At 39.0% G+C, this 18,122-nt stretch overlaps 1 protein-coding gene across 7 annotated transcripts in view; it reads right to left on the bottom strand.

Moving 5' to 3' along the window:
- The window catches only part of LOC117157915 (uncharacterized), a 36,233-nt gene extending 18,377 nt beyond the window's left edge, over window positions 1-17,856 (bottom strand). Inside the window, exons 1-3 of one of the 7 annotated variants that reach the window (XM_076627810.1) lie at window positions 17,543-17,855; window positions 15,921-17,047; window positions 1,130-1,255 (exon numbers count right to left, since the gene is read on the bottom strand). Coding sequence is in view for 3 of the 7 variants with exons in the window: in XM_033336247.2 (XP_033192138.1) it covers window positions 17,543-17,586 (44 nt within the window). In the remaining 4 variants the exon portion in view is untranslated. Of the gene's footprint in view, window positions 1-1,129; window positions 1,595-15,920; window positions 17,495-17,542 lie in introns of those variants that run through there. The other 6 variants (XM_076627806.1, XM_076627812.1, XM_076627811.1 and 3 more) reach the window with 6 other exon arrangements.
- Window positions 17,857-18,122: the final 266 nt, after the last annotated feature.

Below are 18,122 nucleotides of genomic sequence, written 5' to 3'. Positions count from 1 at the left end.
TTGCTTGTATTTAAACGGAACTGTTAATTTTTTTTTCTTATAAACTGTGCCTTTTCGCTATCTTTAGCTTAAAGAGCCAAGGATTATGGAAATGAAACGAATGAGTAAAATAGCACAGGTATAGAGGCAAAAAATGACGATTAAGTTACGTAAATCGGAGTCGCGCGATTCGACCCGCATTTCGTTGCGACAGAAAAACAATTGCAGTAAATCAGTGTTTCTGAAACAGCTAGAATACCAGAATCGTACTATACTCGTATTCGCTTCTGATTCAACATCTAGTTTATACACACGTACATAGTTTACTATAATACTTTGATGCTTTGATCGTTCTAAATTAGCGAAGAATCACTTTCAATTTCATCTCTTCTTATCGTCCTTACTTTATTATGTAATCCCATTTCGTAAATCCTGATGAATAAAAAATATACACTAGCTTTCGATAAATTAAATAACGTTACTTTATTCTTACAATGAAAATACACGATTTGTGTATACCCCTATCTAAAATTTCATTTCTATTTTGAATATTCGGATAGTAGAAAAAATGATTACCGAATAAAGTAAACAATTATAAGACCATGCTGACTCTATTCTAAAAGAATTTGGAGAATTTTTCACGTAATATAAAAATACAAATATCGTTTTTTGTTTAAAAAAAGTATCTTCGCTTATATGAAATAATGGCGTTCGTTAATATGAACGGTTTTTTACATTACTTTTCAAATTCAGTTCTATATCTTCATCAACATAAGCGTTTTACTACGACTACACATACTTCATTTACATATTTATAACGTCCTAACCACGAGGTGCCCTCGGATGACCTCAGATTGGACAAACGACCATCCGAAAGACGAAGTCACGAGTTCTTTCACGTTTATTTCTCGCCAAACAAAACAGTCCAATTTAATAGTAACACGTTACGAAATACCCTAACCACATTTCACTTCGAGAACACGGCATTACTTTGAATACACTTGCCAGTTTAAGTCATCGAACCGAAACAGAACCTCTAACTCGTTCTTCCAATACCAACATTCCTATAGTTATCTCCCTCGTTCGATCACGAACCCCTATATATCAAAGAAAACGAGCCTAAAAAACAAGGGAACGAAAAAGAACTCACCGCAAACCTCGAACGTCGACCTCTTTTATGCTGTCTATAAAACAGAAGCAAGGATCTTCTCACGGCGAGATCGATATACTCCCGTCAAAATCAACGATCCAACCTGAGATCGTTAGTCTCGTCCAACTGAAACACGAAACACGAAACAAGACACTGTGGTGATGGATTTCGAGAAATAGTAGGAAATCTGTTGTCGGCACGAACTATGGAGGTGAGAAAAAAGACGTGACAATCGAACGCGGGATCAAAGGAAGCGTCCTCGTTTCGAAGCTGCGCGTGAACAAGACTCCATGGCTCGGACCGTGGCACTGGATCCTTTCGTCGAGGCACTCTAACTCGGCTCTCTCGATACAAACCGCACGACAGAACGAACAAAACTGGCACGAGAGTACGAGAGTCGGGCCACGAGAAAGAGAGACGGGCCTCTCCGGTCTCGGAGAGGAAAGGTGGCCAATTAGCCGTTACTCGGCGCACATGCCTTAACCAACTACCCGGCGCAGCTGCAGCGCCGCTGTACGCTTCTAGGGAATCGCATTCATAAACGCGCACGATGCAGCGTCGCTCCGCGCGTCGTTGTGCAGCCTTCCAGAAGATTCGCGTTTCTTTTTTAATCCGTCTTGTTGTAATTTGTTTTTGTTTTTCTCTTATTCGCGTTAAATTTGACCGAATATGCATACACCTCGTTTCGTGGTTCGTGCGATGCGCGAGTTTTCAAGTGCTGCGATGTTTCGATGGATTTGATCGAAGTGGTAAAGTGATTTGGCTATTGTTCGTTAAATTAGTTTGAGGTTATTCGCTTATACGAGGATAAAATGTATCGCTCTTTGCTTGACAAATAGGGATAGTTGATAACTGTTGCGAATTTTTGTTTTCGCAATGAGCCATACGTTATATATATGTATTAATTATTTTACTACGTCTTCTGTATAAAACGAGTGATGTCTCTTTCGTTATATCGAATTACTAAAAGAGCAAAATAGGTATTTTCACGAGAAAATAGCGTGTATACCGTTAATTTATAAAAACACTTTCGACCATCTTTCATGTTTTAATTTGAAACTTTTACGATCGTGTTTCTCCTAAGGATATAGATATATTTCGTGGTTAAAACGTAACAGACGTTAAACGTTTTTACGGTAAGTTAAATGAAGCATGTGATTAGAAAACCGGACACGGTTATAATTTCTCGTAGTTATGAATCGAGAACAAAATAAGCACTTCTGAAGTTTTGAAATAATAATAGTTTGTATAAAATTGTTGCACATAGCAAATTGACTCGTGACTCAGATAATCGACCTGTCGTTAACATCTCTAATTTTAGCCTAATTATTCTAACATTTATTTATTTATTTATTTATTGTTACTCGCCAATTAAAAAAAAAATCACACGATAAAATCTTCGAACAAAACGTTACGATACACGAAACTCACTACGAATTGCCGCTGCAGATTCTCCCGTTGAAACGCAGCGCGATCGAAACACGCGTTGTTACATTTTGCATCGTCCTGTTTTCCAAATTCTCCTTTCACTCGTTCTAATTTCCAATTGCACCTACTCTGCGCTATAGAAACACAGGTTTAACGAATTCCTGCTCTCCATTATACTTCCAGCAACGGTAAAGATTCTTCTGGAAGGCGAGGAAATTCCAGACCGATCGGTATCTCGAATTTCACGTACAGGAATAAACGTACGAGCTTAAAGCGAAAGAGTCTCCTCTAGCAATTTCTCCATCTCCTCTTTCTCTTCTTGTCGCGACAAGAAAAGAAACCCGGCAATGAGTTCCACTAAATTACACAGACCGGAGGGAACCACCGTCGAGGAGTAAAAGAGAAAACGACGGGGAGAGAGAGAGAGAGAGAGGGAGAAAGAGAGAAAGAGACATCGAGACGGCCGAGACGACCGAGAGAAACAAAAACTGAAACGATTTTATCGAAACGCATCCTGCGCGCGGTTTCTTCCGCTTTCGCGACAAGGCGTAAGTACGGTGCGCGCCGCGGAAAGCAGCGTAATAATTGGAGAACGAAGATGTACGGCCGAGCGAGTACCGCTATTCCGGCTGACCGGAATCACTGCTCTGGAACAGCACGACGGTATTCCTCTCCTTCGCTCATTTTCTCTGTCTCCCCTGCATCAACGTGTTCACGGAGAACACGTGCAACTGGCTTAACACCTGTTCCAACGTCCGAGCGCTTTTCCTTCGAGTGACCATTGATCGTCGTCGTTCGATTTTGCCTCGAAGACACCATTAATTAATCTAATCGCACGCTTCGACCATCAAAAACACGTTTCATGACGGTTACAATGATAAACAACAGGCGGCAAGAATTCTGTCGCCGGAATAACGCTTTAAAGTATAAAACTTCGGTTTTATGGGCCGTGTAAACTCGAAGGTCGACGCGAATAGAATGGTTCACGGTTCGATACTTTATAGCCCTCTTGTGATTTGTGTTTCTGACATCACGTGTACCGGCAATGGATAATAATTTAATTTTACTATACATTATGGACGTCTTTATAAGAATATTCGTAATTCATATTTGCAATTAGGGTGCATTAAGTATATTTTGTATCGTAAAATATGGTCGTAAGTGAATATTGGCTATCTGTTTAGAATGTCGTTTCAAATTGAAAAATAATTTACGGAATTACGTAGTGTGTATCATTGTTTGTATAGAACAAGTTTACTTACGATATAACGCGACACTAATGTAATTGAAAAGCTTAACCTCTTTTTTTTTAATGGAACACGCAAAATCACTTATCCATGATTACTCATTATTATGCTATTAAGAGTGTCAGTGTAGCGCTTATGAAATACACAAAAACTAAACTCCAAACAAACGAACGTTTTTCCATTCCGTACGCGCACTTTTCCTTATCTGCATAATTTATCGGCAAATTTAATTTACTAGCGATACGTGACCATTATTCACCACAGCGTACGATCGCGTAACAAACGGTGTTCCGTGGCGCGGCATGAAGAACACTGAAACGCAAAATGGCCTGTTACGACGAGGACAATGGAAGCCTTACGAGGTACCTTGAAGAAAGGAAGCGTCCTAGCGAAGAAATTTTGGCTACGGTTTGTATGTGGTTACCTGAGACCATTGAATCGACTTTGTGTCAATAATTCCTCCGTTATGATTCACCTATCTGATAAACTCACCCTTCCCCATTTGTATATTGTAAGCATTCACCCGCTGTTCGTATGGAAATGTTTTTTCGGCTGAAGGAACATTTCTGCGTTTATATTTAGGATTTGAATGTATATTGTACGATTAATTCAAACCGAGCACCGGTTAATCCAAACAACATATATTATAATTAAAGAACAATGTGACACCGAATGATTCGATCGGCGAATAAAATTTCAATCGAGCGAAGGTCTGAAAACATGAAACTTATCTAAATGAGGTCCAGCTGAGCTTCAACAGGAACGGCAACGAGTTTCACCGGATCCCAAAAAAAAGACTGAGAATGTCGGAGGCCTTGTTAACAGGATCTATACGTATTCATTTCTGCAATATCGTTTTCAACCTTCGATTACATCTCGACGGTATTCCTTGTCGCGTGCATTATCAATGCCTTCCGTTGAATCATCTAACATAGACTAAGATAGACGTTCATCGCTTTACATAGGACAGTCAGTAGTCTAGCAGTAATAGTACGCATTCGAAACTTCAAAATAGAATCTCCATCTTATTTCAACCTAAAATTATAAACAATTAGAAACAGTCTGCAAGGAGTGTCTCCGTGCAATGAGAAAAGGCACAACGTTGTTCTTGGAAGCTAATGAAGCAACGCGTAAAAGATAAGATCGCGAGCCGTCAATGTTGCAATTAGACGAAGAGTATATAACCGTTCTGAGCGCGAAACCAGCGTCAGTTGCACGCTAACCGGACATGGAAGTGCGTTTTCAGAGAGATTTGCATGACCGCAAGCGACGCACGTGACCATCGCTAGTAGAAATAAAATATCATACTTATTACAGAGCTTATACGCCATCGCATGAACGACACGCGTGCAATATGTGTCATGACCTACCACAACACCGTGCTCGATCGATAATCCGACACTGACGCTCGTGAATTGAGAATGAGTAGGAGCCACGTACGATTCACAGACGAAGAAATGATAGCGGATATATTTTTTGCACCCTACAGCGACTGTGTACATTAATATTAAATGGAAAGTAATTGACGTCATTTATCCAATACCATAGATTGGATTTATACTTGGAAGTTTCTGCAAATGAGATTGCTATTAACGTCTCGCGTTAAATCTTACTTGGATTTCCAATTAGAGTAGGTTCACTGCAAATATGAAATAATTATTTATTGAATGAATTCTGAGAAATTGACAATAACCATATAGAATTTTGTATAAGTAGACGTTCTATCAAATTTTACCATATATATAATTTTATTAAATATCGTATCTGCAATGGAATATAAGATAGAATTATGGTTGGAAAAAATAACACTGAAATTAAATGGTTTCCTACTAATTAAATAAAAATATCCCGCAAGCAGTCGGGCGTGAATGACAATCAGTTAAAAACAAATTTCCATTTCATCCGACTGATTTAAATTCCAACGACGTCATAGAAACATGATTTAGATAAGGAGCAATTAGTACTTCCACCGGTAACATAACAGTGATAACACAACACGAGCTCATTGTTTTATACTCATTCACACGATAAATCGCGTGATTACGTTTAGACGACTAAACGATTAGACCTGGAAACAGCTGAGGGTTGATAACGTTGCATAACTGCGTTCGGGAGAACGCGACACGGAATAACGTTAGTCGTTCAAGGCCGAGTACGCTCACTGTAGACAGAGCAGTGCAATCTGCATTACAATGTCATTCATTGTCGGTCAGGGCACGAACGAAAACGTACGATAACCGGTCGCCACTCTTACATGTCAGCTGTTGTCTTTGTGAAAAAGTTAAGAAACAGTGCACCGAAGAAAAAAAACGAAATCACGTGTTTTACCGGTACAATTCGATCGACCCAGAAAAGCATAACACCATTTTGGCACGAAACGGTATACTATCCGAAACATGGAAAGTAAAATAATTTTTTTCAGAATAATTTCGCGATAGAATTACACTTTATAATGATTTGTTGGTTCTTAGATTTTATGAATGATTTCTATTAATTATTTATGAAACGTTTCACTTATTCAGAATAATTTGACAACAGAATTATGTTTCCTGATGACTTCCAAGCTTCCTCGATTTTATAATTGGATTTATAACTGGTTGACAAATTCTTTTTACGTCTGACAATTTTATCTGCATTATGTTTCTTCGTAAATGTCGGATACCTATAAAGAAATAAGAAAATCATGCCACAGAAAGTAATTTAAAACGTCCATTGCTGCTGCTAGGTCATGGCCTATATTCCCGAGAGGAACATAGATAATATTTCCACTACTTTTTTATCGCGAGACGTAATCAAGTGGTTAAGCAGAAATGTTAATAAAACGGCAGTCGAGCAGATGGTGACCTCATATAGCGTCAGGTTTCTAAAATCTTGAAAGAAGTAAGATATTCCTCGTTTGTTAAAATGGTGATTATTCGTCCCTCGATAAACATATTAAAATTTTCTTGTATAGAACGTATTTTTAGAATAATACAAATTTCACGATAAAAAGCAAGTTTCATATGAAAAAAAGATTTAACTATATATATGTATCTTCTTTTATAAATTTCTCCTTTGCATTAACATTTTCTTCTTCTATTTATATGTACAACGTATATTGGATAACGATGTTACTGTTTTCCATACCAATTACAAAATATGCAAACAATCGCCTTTTCGACGATGAAGATAAACCACGCTCGATACAACTCGATGAAATTATTTATGACAACTCGACACAATCGTGAAATGGGTTCGCGTGAATTGCACGCGCGTCTCTCGAGAATGATGCTATCAAGATCACCGGCTTGACTTCCGGTGTCCGGATCATTACGTGCATAGGTACTGTAATTCGATCCACGAGGTCGTACCCATACTGGAATATCATTGACGATAATAAAGAAGAAAAAAAAAAAGATAAATCGACGAAACATCGAAGAAATATTGCAAGTTACACGCGAATGTCAGACGTTCTTACGTAACCATTCGCTACGTTACGTTATCCGACTTTTGGTCCGTAATTAAGGTGACATAAATTAAGAAGAAGATTGATCTATGTGATTCCGTATGAAATAAGAACCGAAGAAATTTGATCGGTGTGCATGAAACTCTTATTTTTTATCTCTGTTTATCTTGAATTATGCCGAGTAATTTGGTAGAATGTCGGTAATTTAATACTGTAAATAAATTATACTTGTAGATTAATATTTTCGTACAATATTACCGTGCGAAATACGAAGAAAGGGAAAATGATAAACTATGAATTTTCATTACGAGTAGATTGGAATCTTCTTCATTTCTTAATTAGGTTAACGTCTGTTTTCTGGCTTGTGCACTTTGCGTAGCTCCACTTCTGCACCACTTCTTTTACATTTGTCTTTCTGTTTTTTACGCGATAAACTCGTTACTCGTGTGAAAACTTTTTCGAACAACATTTTTTACTACGATGTACTTGTATGCATGTAAATGTTGAAATTTACATTCGGTCACAAAAGTTAATCCCATTCATCTGATCTTTGGCCTTGATACCTATTGCATAATACCAATCGAACAACATTTCTTCCATACATTCTATTTATATCCTCGGTTGTCCGCAGAAAAGTTTCGTAACACGAAAAGTTTCCTGCTAACAGAAGCAAGAGGAGTTTCATTGCTGACCACCGCTTCTACGTTATGAAATTTCTATAATGTCACCATTTACTGAGAATCCTTCAAAGATCCTCCGTTTCGTTCATAAAATTGTATATTCTCCGTGTGACCTCGAAACCTCTTCTTTCCGCGGTTCTTCATTGAAATTTCTCCTTTATTCGCGAGCCACCGTGCAAATGGGCTACTGACGCAACCAGGAACGCGCCACCGGCACCGCGTAATGACCGATAATTAGTCAGTCGATTGCATAACTCGCCATTGTCAGATAATGCAGACGAGCTGTTGGAGGAAGATTACGTTCCGTGAATTCGCCACGCGGAAGACAAACCGGACATTTCGGAACCCGTCTTTGTCTTTGTCGACAAAGCACGAATGTGAATCGAAAGGCAGAAGCAACTTCTTCACCTGCGTAACAACGATTTCCATTCACATATTTCAAATATTTCTAGGAACGTTGTTTTGTAATATCAATTGCTATTCGTTCCTGATCCATGCCGCAACTGTCTATACGTTTTTTGTTTACTTGTAAATAACTTGTGTAAATCTACTACACGACCTATGCAAATTTTTAAAGAAAGAAAAATACTGAATTATTTACGATTACGTGTTGAATTTCGCGCTTGTCTTTGCTATTTCTCTACCGATACGTACTTGCTTAAATGTACACGATTCTGTGACAAATATAGTTGTCAATTTCTCTGCGTAATTCGGACACATAAAAGTGTATGGAGAATTTTTTTGACCGATTGAAAGTGTGCTGGTTAGGTATTAACTCAACTAAAATGGTTGAATCGTATTTCCTTTGGAACGATGTTCAGTGAAAATAGATAATCACCTACGAAGTAACGACACGAATAAAAGATAAGATTAAAGTTCGAAATACAAATTCCAGGAATCGAAGTTACACGATTGATGAAGCAAGTTTTTTCCCCAGTTAAGCGAGAAATCATGTTTATTTACGAGTTAGGAACCGATCGAACTTCCCTGGCTGGATTGCGTGCGAACGACATAAAAGTTTCGTGGCCTTGTATTCGCGCACGTGATAACACCCGTACAAAATAAATACGTGCTCGATCGATTACATCCAATTTCGCATACCTGTTTTATCGGCAGTTTGTATAAGAAGTAAAACAGTGTACGCGCAACGCGTTAGTTTTTCATGTGCCTTGAAACGAATATAAAGAACTATGGACAACTCTTTAAATTCTTTTCAGAATAAAATTCTTCTTTGAGAAACGCTTGTAAGACATCCTTTGAGATTATGTTATTTGCCTGATATAAAATCAGAGATTGCACATAAAAATCTAAAAATGATTTATCTCTTTTTTTTAGTAAAATATCGTTTGTTTTTTTTTTTTTTTTTTTCTTGGAAAAATATCATCGTCGGTAACGCAATTAGTAATAAATATCTATTTCCTGTAAGAAAAATTGAATGTAAATAACCAGGAATATAAAAAATCTTGAGAGCGAAGATGCAAATATTTTCTAAACAGCTTCTTCGGAATTCTTTGTCAAGTAGAATATAAATAAATAAACTCGATGAAAACTGTTTTGGATGCTCGAAACTCGTAAACCAGACACATCGAACATACAGATAGGACAGATATAGACACGCTCGGCAATTGTTTACATAATAAGCTGATATTGAAGTATGACGTACCTTTTAAGCGGAGGATATCGCGCGTGCTGCGCGATTCACACGGCGAAGCAGAAACGCGTGACGAAACCGTCGCACTTTACGCTTTGAGACGGCGTTTTTGGGTCAAGTGAAACAGTTAAATGGTCGGTGGCTCGTTTTTGACCTGAACAATCGCAGGAGTCTCTGTTTAAAAAAACCAGGCTAACGAAACAGAACATCACGACTTTCTATCTTACTTCGGGAAACGAATCTTCAAGTTCATAGTAAATGCTTCGAATTCACGCACATCAAATAAAATGAAAAGGAAACGCATTGTACGAATATCATCTTTCCACAACTTCCTTCGAGTTGTTCTGCAACACATTAGAAGCGTCATGATAATGGACGTTTGTTCTAACGATAATTAACCTTGTCACTGTTGGAGACTATCGCCGATTATACTTACGCAAGCTCACTCAACATACTAACACAAGTTCTTGAACAAACTCGACTGATTTACAATTCTCGATTGACCATTTATCGGTAACGTTATCTGAAATATGCTCTTAATCGTCGCGAAACCACGGCTATGTCAATTTTATAGACGATAACGATCGAAATTGGTTCGCCGCGATTATCTTCTATGAAAATGCGAATTGTGTTTATAAACGTATCGCGTGTATATATAGGTATTTCAAGAACTCGAGTAGCGAACGTGAGCTCTCCAGAGAGATTTCTATGCAACTTAATTAATTTATGGCTAAAGCGAAGATGATTAGCGCTGTATCGTTGAGTTTGGTTAATCGTACAATCGATTTGTTATATGGCTGCAGTTTATTCCTAAAGCGATAATAATTTTTGCTGTAATTGACGGGACAAACGATTACGTGGTGATTTGTGGTAATTCAGTGACGTAAGGATCAACTAGACGCTCTTTCCTCGTAAATAATTTCAGAGATATCGACAAAAATAGATGCGGTAAAAACTCTTAATTGCTTTACTACTTATATCGCCACTTCCTTGTTATATAATAAATTTATGATGTTACGTGCACGCAGTAATTTAGAACAAATATAAAAATGTTCAACAAATTACGTAATTGTTTCGAAATGAAAATAAGTACAAGCGTTGCATTGAATGTGAAATTAATCGAGAATCTGAAATACATCAATTTCTATTTCAGTAACTTGTATTTATTTGTATTATATCTTGTGCTTTCATTTCTTTTTAAATTATTCGTTTAAACGTTAAATCGCATTAATAATTCCGTCCAATTTACGGAAAATCCTTTTATACAAATATTTCTTCCACACAGAAATGTTAAGAAATTTATATTATCGTATATCCTCGTCGATACCTAAAAGACATTAAAAGTCTTGGTTCCCGCCTCTTTTGGCGTGTAGACCTCATATAACCGATCGATGACCGAAGTTCTTAAGATTATTGAAATTCGAGAACAGTTAGATTGGCAGTGCTTTCCACGTGTTATTAACCCGGATACCTTTATTCTACATTAACGGAGCTGCACCCTCCTCGAAAATAGGCTCATCGATCAATTGACCGACTGCTACGATATTTCTATATATAAACTCGCTTCTCGTTGAAGGAGAGCTGATAGCGATATCTATCCGCTAGCCACGTCTCTGCAGTTGAACTTATCGAAGGTTCGACGGTTTCCTTTCCCAAACACGTGTTTCGACCCCATCGTGATATCGTCCAAGTAGAAAGGGTGTGGTTCCTGTTTCTAACCGTTTAACCGATAGCACTAGTAGACAGGGTTTATCAGTCTATTTTAGACACACAATTTCGATCTTTTGCTGGAGAAATGAAGCAAAACATAAGAAATCGAGATAACGACCGCTGAAGAAATAACACAGTTCTATGAAATTTCTCGATATTTGAACATTTCTACGAATTCAGAGATACATGTATGTATAGTTAGGTAGTTTTAAATAAAGAATTTATCACTTTTATGAAATATACATCGTAACTAAATAAAACTCTGTAATTCGTCTTATCAAATGTGACTCATGTAATTCGTGTAAGAGATGATAAAGCTGATTGCGCTTGTTACTGGTTATTTATAAGATATACAACACAATGACACGTTCTTCTTTGAACATCTACCATGAACTTTTCCGTATATATTATGTGTACTATTTTCAAATATTCTGAAATATATCAACAACATTGTGGTAAAACATGACTATTACGATTATATTGGTGAACATTGGTTTCTAACAAATGCGAAATTGTATGCAGAAATTACAGGACATTTACCATAAATATCTAATACATTTCGTAGAGATCACAAAAGCATTTGATGCGGTATATACGATATTGTCTTAAATATACAAATAGTGCTAATTAAATGATCTAGGTAATTATATCCAGAAATATTAACGTAATAAATGTTCGTGTCATACTACAGTGATATTTTATATAACACGCGTAACATACATACTTTCGTGTGTCACTGTAAACATTCCTCCCAAATGTCAACAATTAATTTGACCATCGAACAAAGAACTAAAACTTTAAGTCTGTTTTAGCGCCTTAGGTTTTTATGGTTGGTTGTTATAAGATGACACATTGAAACTAAACTTGTTTTGGTGTTGCGAACGTCGGTAGGACGAAAACACGAACGACTAACTTGTTTTGGCGGAAGCAATACATTTATCGCTTCAATTATGGAAGAATCGATATATCGTGAGATGGACAGAATATGTATTCAACGATTTCGAGCGAAAATCCTGTCAAACGACATGCTATTTGCATATTAATATCGAAAATGTGATCGTAAAGCTAAATGGAAAATTAATTGTCACGACTTACTCCTAGAACAAATGTCAACGAATACCTAGATAATAAAAAAGATCATAACCTTGGTAATGATATATTTGAAAAGTCGTGAGAAAATAAAAATAATAATGTGCTTCATAAATTGCAGCTCGTTTCCTCGTCGTGAAATGTCAGTTAATTAGAATAAACGATTTAAAAAGATCGATACCACGAGTTAGTAACGATGAATAAGTAATAGAAAGGGAACCACGAGATGCATGAAATGCAACTTGCCATTCCCATGCCGCACCTTTCTCCTCGGGAGATTGCCTTTGAATATGAGATGCGGCAACAGCAATAAATGCATATACGAACGACTATGAATATATTTATTGTTTGCGTGCCAAGTAGAAACGTTTTCTTCTTAAGGATACACCGGTAATGTTTTGGAAGTTTCGTTTCGACCTGTGTATGATGATGGGTTTACGTTTACTGCGTGGGAAAACAGTATTACTTGCGAATACCGTACGTGGAATTTGCAAGAAGATTGGTTATTTAGCTTCTCATAGGCAACGCGGGTCGTTCATGTCCCGAACGAAATTCTACTCGTCAATTTTTCACAAGCGAATTTTTACTATTTCTAAAAAGCCATTCAAAAGCCATTTGATAAGTACAGACAATTTTTAGGTTTTTTCAAGACACCGGACAGTAAAAAAAAAAGAAGGAAATAAATGTGAACATACACAATTCAGTTTGTGAACGGAAAGTGCAAAAATATGAGTGTCCATGGAGGATTAAGCGTACTCAATTTTATCAAAAATGTGAATCTGTACGACGCAAACTTTATAAAGTGACCAAAAGGAGTGCAAAACTTCTTTTCCAAAAAACACTGCAGCAAAATGACCATTGTAGTTCTAAGAAACGAAAACCATTCGATATAATCAATTTATAGAATTACTACTTGCCTGCAATGGCAAGTGAAAGACAATTAAACATTTCCAATAACAATGAATCAAACACTATGTTAAAAATATACAAAATCCTATGACCTTCCAAAGAAGGAGGAGCTTGCGTCCTAGAAACAGCGATTTACTAGCAACCCATAAAATTCAACGAAGATAGTACATAAAGGGGGTGAAATAGAAGAAGGAAACAAGTTGTTTACGGTCACAATGTAGCCGGCGACGTAAGCTTAGCAGCGAAGGTCTCGGAAAGTAGGTGATTCGACGTAAGAACTCACGCTCGATACAAAAGGAACAAACACACGCAACCAGTGAGCCAAGAAGATAGTGGGGCTGGAACGAAATTCCAACTACGTTTTCAGTTCCTGTTTGATGCTATAAATCTTTCGATTTCGTCGCGTAACGCTCTAATAACAAGAAACAACTTCATTTTTTCTTTTTTTCTTCTTTCGTTTCCTCTTCCCTCTCTCTTCCATATTGTGTATCATAGTGTCGAGTCACTGTAGGAACACCAGAGCCGGAAATACGGCGAGAAGTTAAGTGGAAATCCGAGAAAAAAGAAAAGAAGGAAACCTGCTGAGAGTACCTATAACTAATCGTCAAAACGTGACGCTGGTGAAAGTAGCGGATACGATGAGAAAAAAGGAATAAAAATTGTGAAATAAGCTAAACGCTTTGTACGAGAACGTAAAAATGTTACGTCGTTCTTCATAGTTTGGAAATAATACGAAGCGTGTCTTTTTGTAAAAGTAGTAGTTTCGAACGTAAAGAATTATTGCAGCGTTAGTTCTATTTAATATCTATGAATGTATGTTAATGGGATAGCATAAAATTTCTAAAGACTTACTCACTCTATTTAACTTATTAACAGTGTAATAAAATGACGGAGAATTCGAAATGAACAATTTAGATTTAGGTTTAGATTTCTGCATTTTTAGTATTGAATGTAAGATGATACTTTCAACTTTTTACTTGTATAAGTATGTACATCTGTTAAATTACATACTGAACGTTTGTACCGTGTGGAGGCTGCGACAGTGAAAGGGTTACAATATTTCCGTTGCGAAGATCACCACACAAAAGGTTTATTGTTCCGCTCAATACGTTTCTCCGAATAAGATCTCCGCGTAGAAATGAGTTGTCGAGCATAGTTTTGCACATTCTTGGTCAGAAATATCCTTTAGTCGGGGAATAATCTCGCCGTGGCGAATATCTCGCCACGTAGTGTATGAAAGGCCCTTTCAGACTGAAACATAATTATCCGTCAGTCAGTTCGCAACATTTCCCCCTGGTTGCATCGACCGACCGGTCGATTCTCCGGCAAATTAAAAAGTTTCACGCAGCGTCGTTTGCGTGGGTGCTGTGCTTTCGCGATAGTTTACGACCACGAAGGAAATCAAGGACACGAATTCAAATTTATTTCAACATGCTTCCTCCCTTCAAATAAACTGAAATAGTAAATAGAAACGATAAGGAAATTATTTCAGGGGAGATTAGCGAAATTGAAGACTTAATACGAAAATAAAACAAACGATCGATCTTCCTGGCGTTAATAGTCTTAAGTTACAAGTCCTGCACCTCCTTTCTATTTGGTAAACATGGAACTATGATTATTAGGTACGAGACTCGATGATATATTTTTAATCGACACGTTATTATGCCCCGCGGATTAATATCAGGATACTGAGAAAATTGCTTCCTCTGCAATAAAGCATCTATAACGTAGTTGCGTTAAGTATCGCTTGTAGCTTCCATTCTTCGCTGTTTGAATAGCGCTTTTAATTTTAAAGAAGAATCGTATAATGGGCACTGAGAGAAGAATAAAGCCAGTCGTATACAGAAGGATACGGATACAATAGATTCGAAACAACTTTGGTTTCTTGAAAGAGAAAGAGAACAGATACACAGTTAAAGCGTTTGATTGTGCTGTTTCAAAATGACGAAGAATTTCAGGCTTGTTCGATAAAACATCAGTTTTGTTTAACGGAAAAATTTTGTATTTTGGAAAAAATATATGCTTCCTCGATAATGTATCCGAATATGTACTTAATATTTGCACATCCCTATTATTCTGCCGAGTTCTAACTTTACCCCTGAGTTTAATGGACGCCATTTCATAAAGTATCTAACACGGAAGCACTGTGATCTGTTTGCAGAGCAACGTGGCGTATCGCGACAGTGATTTTACCGGTCGTTCCTCATCCCTTACGAGTTTAAACGGCGAGGAGGCGCGACCGAACACAGGAGAGAAAGCGAGAAAGCGAGAAAGCGAGAGAAGACATGCGTGTAACGTCACTGGTTTACGCGCATTCACGCGACCAAAAAACGTGCGGCAGGTTTCGAAAATGGAACGATCGTTTCCCTATAAACGACACATCGTAAATTCCAGCGGCGTGGTCGAACGTTAAGCTGATTGCGGGCTCGTGAACCTTAAGTCGGCGTTTCAACTTTAGACCGCTTTAAAATCCCAGCCACGGAAAGATGCGGCCGGAAATGAAATAGAGAAAAACGTCGAGCGAAAGTCGTAGACGTCGGGACGTATGGCAAAAGGGAGGCTATTTTCTCCGTTCCGTCTCTCCCTCGCCTCTTCTTTATTCCCCTTTTTCCCTGCCTAACGATCCTCTTACCTCATGCTGTAGGACCTTCCCGGTTTGGAGGTCATTGCACCGCGCCGGGTGGTTGCAACGGGGGTGGCTGCCACGGCGGATCGATTTTCCACAACGATGTCGAGGTAGGTACCGAGAAAAATCCCCTTCACTGTGTCCCCCTTCGATGTGACGATCGACGACCAGCCCCACGGACTGGTCCCCCACCGTGGCACACTACGCTTCTTGGCACGTGACTACGACGTAAAAACTCGAAACGCTACGTCGCGAAGCGGAACATCCTCGAGAGGAGACTGAAATCGATTGGCAAACCCTGTGGCGCCAACCCACCTACTGCAAGACTGTCGGTCCTTCGAGAATCGCGACGTCGATCGTTCAACGGGGTGGAAATGATCCGATGGGAGGGTAGAGATGGAAAGCAGCCACGTTGATGGAGCCTCACGTTGCTGACAATTGATTGCTCCACTGTTACGTGCGCGAGTATCTCTTGGAATTTTTGCACTGACAGAATTTCACTTCGAACTTCACATAGACTCTTTGCGAATGTCTGGGCTTTAAATCGTATACGAATAATCATTTAAGGGAATCACAGCGATTATACCTATTTTAATAGCGATTCGCTAATAAAATGGTACCTCAATCTCAAACTATACAAAGCGAAGTTACGAATCACTAAACGATATCTGCCGATATCGTACACTTTTCCTTCGAGCTTCGCTCGATCCACGTGCAACACGACCGCCGAACGTCGTAGTATCTGATTCACGCGATTGTTACAAACTGACTGACTGGGAACCGCTTCCCTAACTACGTAACTCGTTAACTCCAGATGTCGATAGTGATTGATGAGCGTTGGCGCGAAGGTCGGAGATCCCTGGTGGCACGATTTTTGCGACGGCGTTCGCGATCGGCTGCTGACTGGGCGCTGTCACAGGCAGCCACGCGTGTAAACAGATTCTACGAAAGTCCAATGTCATGGCCCGACCACGCGGCCGTGTTCCACGATCGTTTACGTTCGCACGAACGGTTATAGTCCATTGATGACACGGGCACGCACGTTTTCGGCCACGGAATCGTCGTTGCACTTCCGCGCCGGTCCTACTCGTCTTACCGCTCCATCGTGCCCGGGATCGCGTGGTCGTGGATAGCTATTGGAACGATATCAGACTGTAGCCACTCGATTCATCTCGAATTGTTATTGGCTCGTATTCGATTTCGATATTTCTCGTTCATTCTCTTTGCTCCGATTATATTTGTCATATCCACGTATACAAAAATTGTATTGTGATACTGAATTGATGGACTGTTTAAAGACGATTTAAGATACCCAGATAAGATAACTCATTTTTATTTTACCTATTCAATTAAACAATATCTTTGACGAAATTACGAGACGATAACACAGACAATCGGTGATCCATGCGACGCGAATCATGCCAGACCTGGGTCATTTACCAACCCCAAAAGAACCCTCGCTTCAACATCCACTCCACACATAATCCGCCCCTTTCCAAAATGAAAGAAAAAAAAACATTTTCAATAACCATTGTCCAGAACACGAGCCAAAAACAACACTCTGTTCGTCTCACGAAGAAGCCAGCTGTTAGCTGTTCCCCGGCACACCCCGTCAGAATACTGATTACCTCGTCATGTTCACGGGAATCCTAGCCAAACGTTTCTGCGTCATGATGCCGTACGCACGGCATCCTGAAGCGGATTGAAGCGTATTCGAGCGTGGCCACCCTCAACGTTGATCTCGTGGGGTGAAACGAGGGAAGAACGCGTCGAAGGGCGATTCCAGGAAAATTGTTGGTACGGGATTGTGAATGTCGACGTGGCTCGAGGGAACGAGGCGACGCGACGGTGTCTGCGGCAGCTGCAACCACCGGAGACTGTCGGCCACGTTTTCTTCTATCGACCGTATCGCACTGCGGCGACGAATGGCACTGGCGGCTTTACCTCGTGGCGCGCAGGTTTCATACGGATGCTCGAACGCGCGCGCGCCCGCGCGCGATTGCAAGCCCCAGGAACCCTTTGTGTCTACATATGTATACACAGGTGGCGGCCGTGGAAACGGAGACCGTTTCATACCATTCGAATATGCTTTTTCGCGCGACAATCTCTTTTTCTCTCTTTCTTTTTATTTAATTATATATTCATGTGTGAATGTTGGATTACATCGATGTTACTGTTTGTGTCTGAGATTAACGCGTAACATTTTAA

Source organism: Bombus vancouverensis, chromosome 2 (genome assembly GCF_051014615.1).
Source record: "Bombus vancouverensis nearcticus chromosome 2, iyBomVanc1_principal, whole genome shotgun sequence".
NCBI classification, from domain to species: domain Eukaryota; kingdom Metazoa; phylum Arthropoda; class Insecta; order Hymenoptera; family Apidae; genus Bombus; species Bombus vancouverensis.
This window is presented reverse-complemented; position numbering and strand designations above follow the sequence as displayed.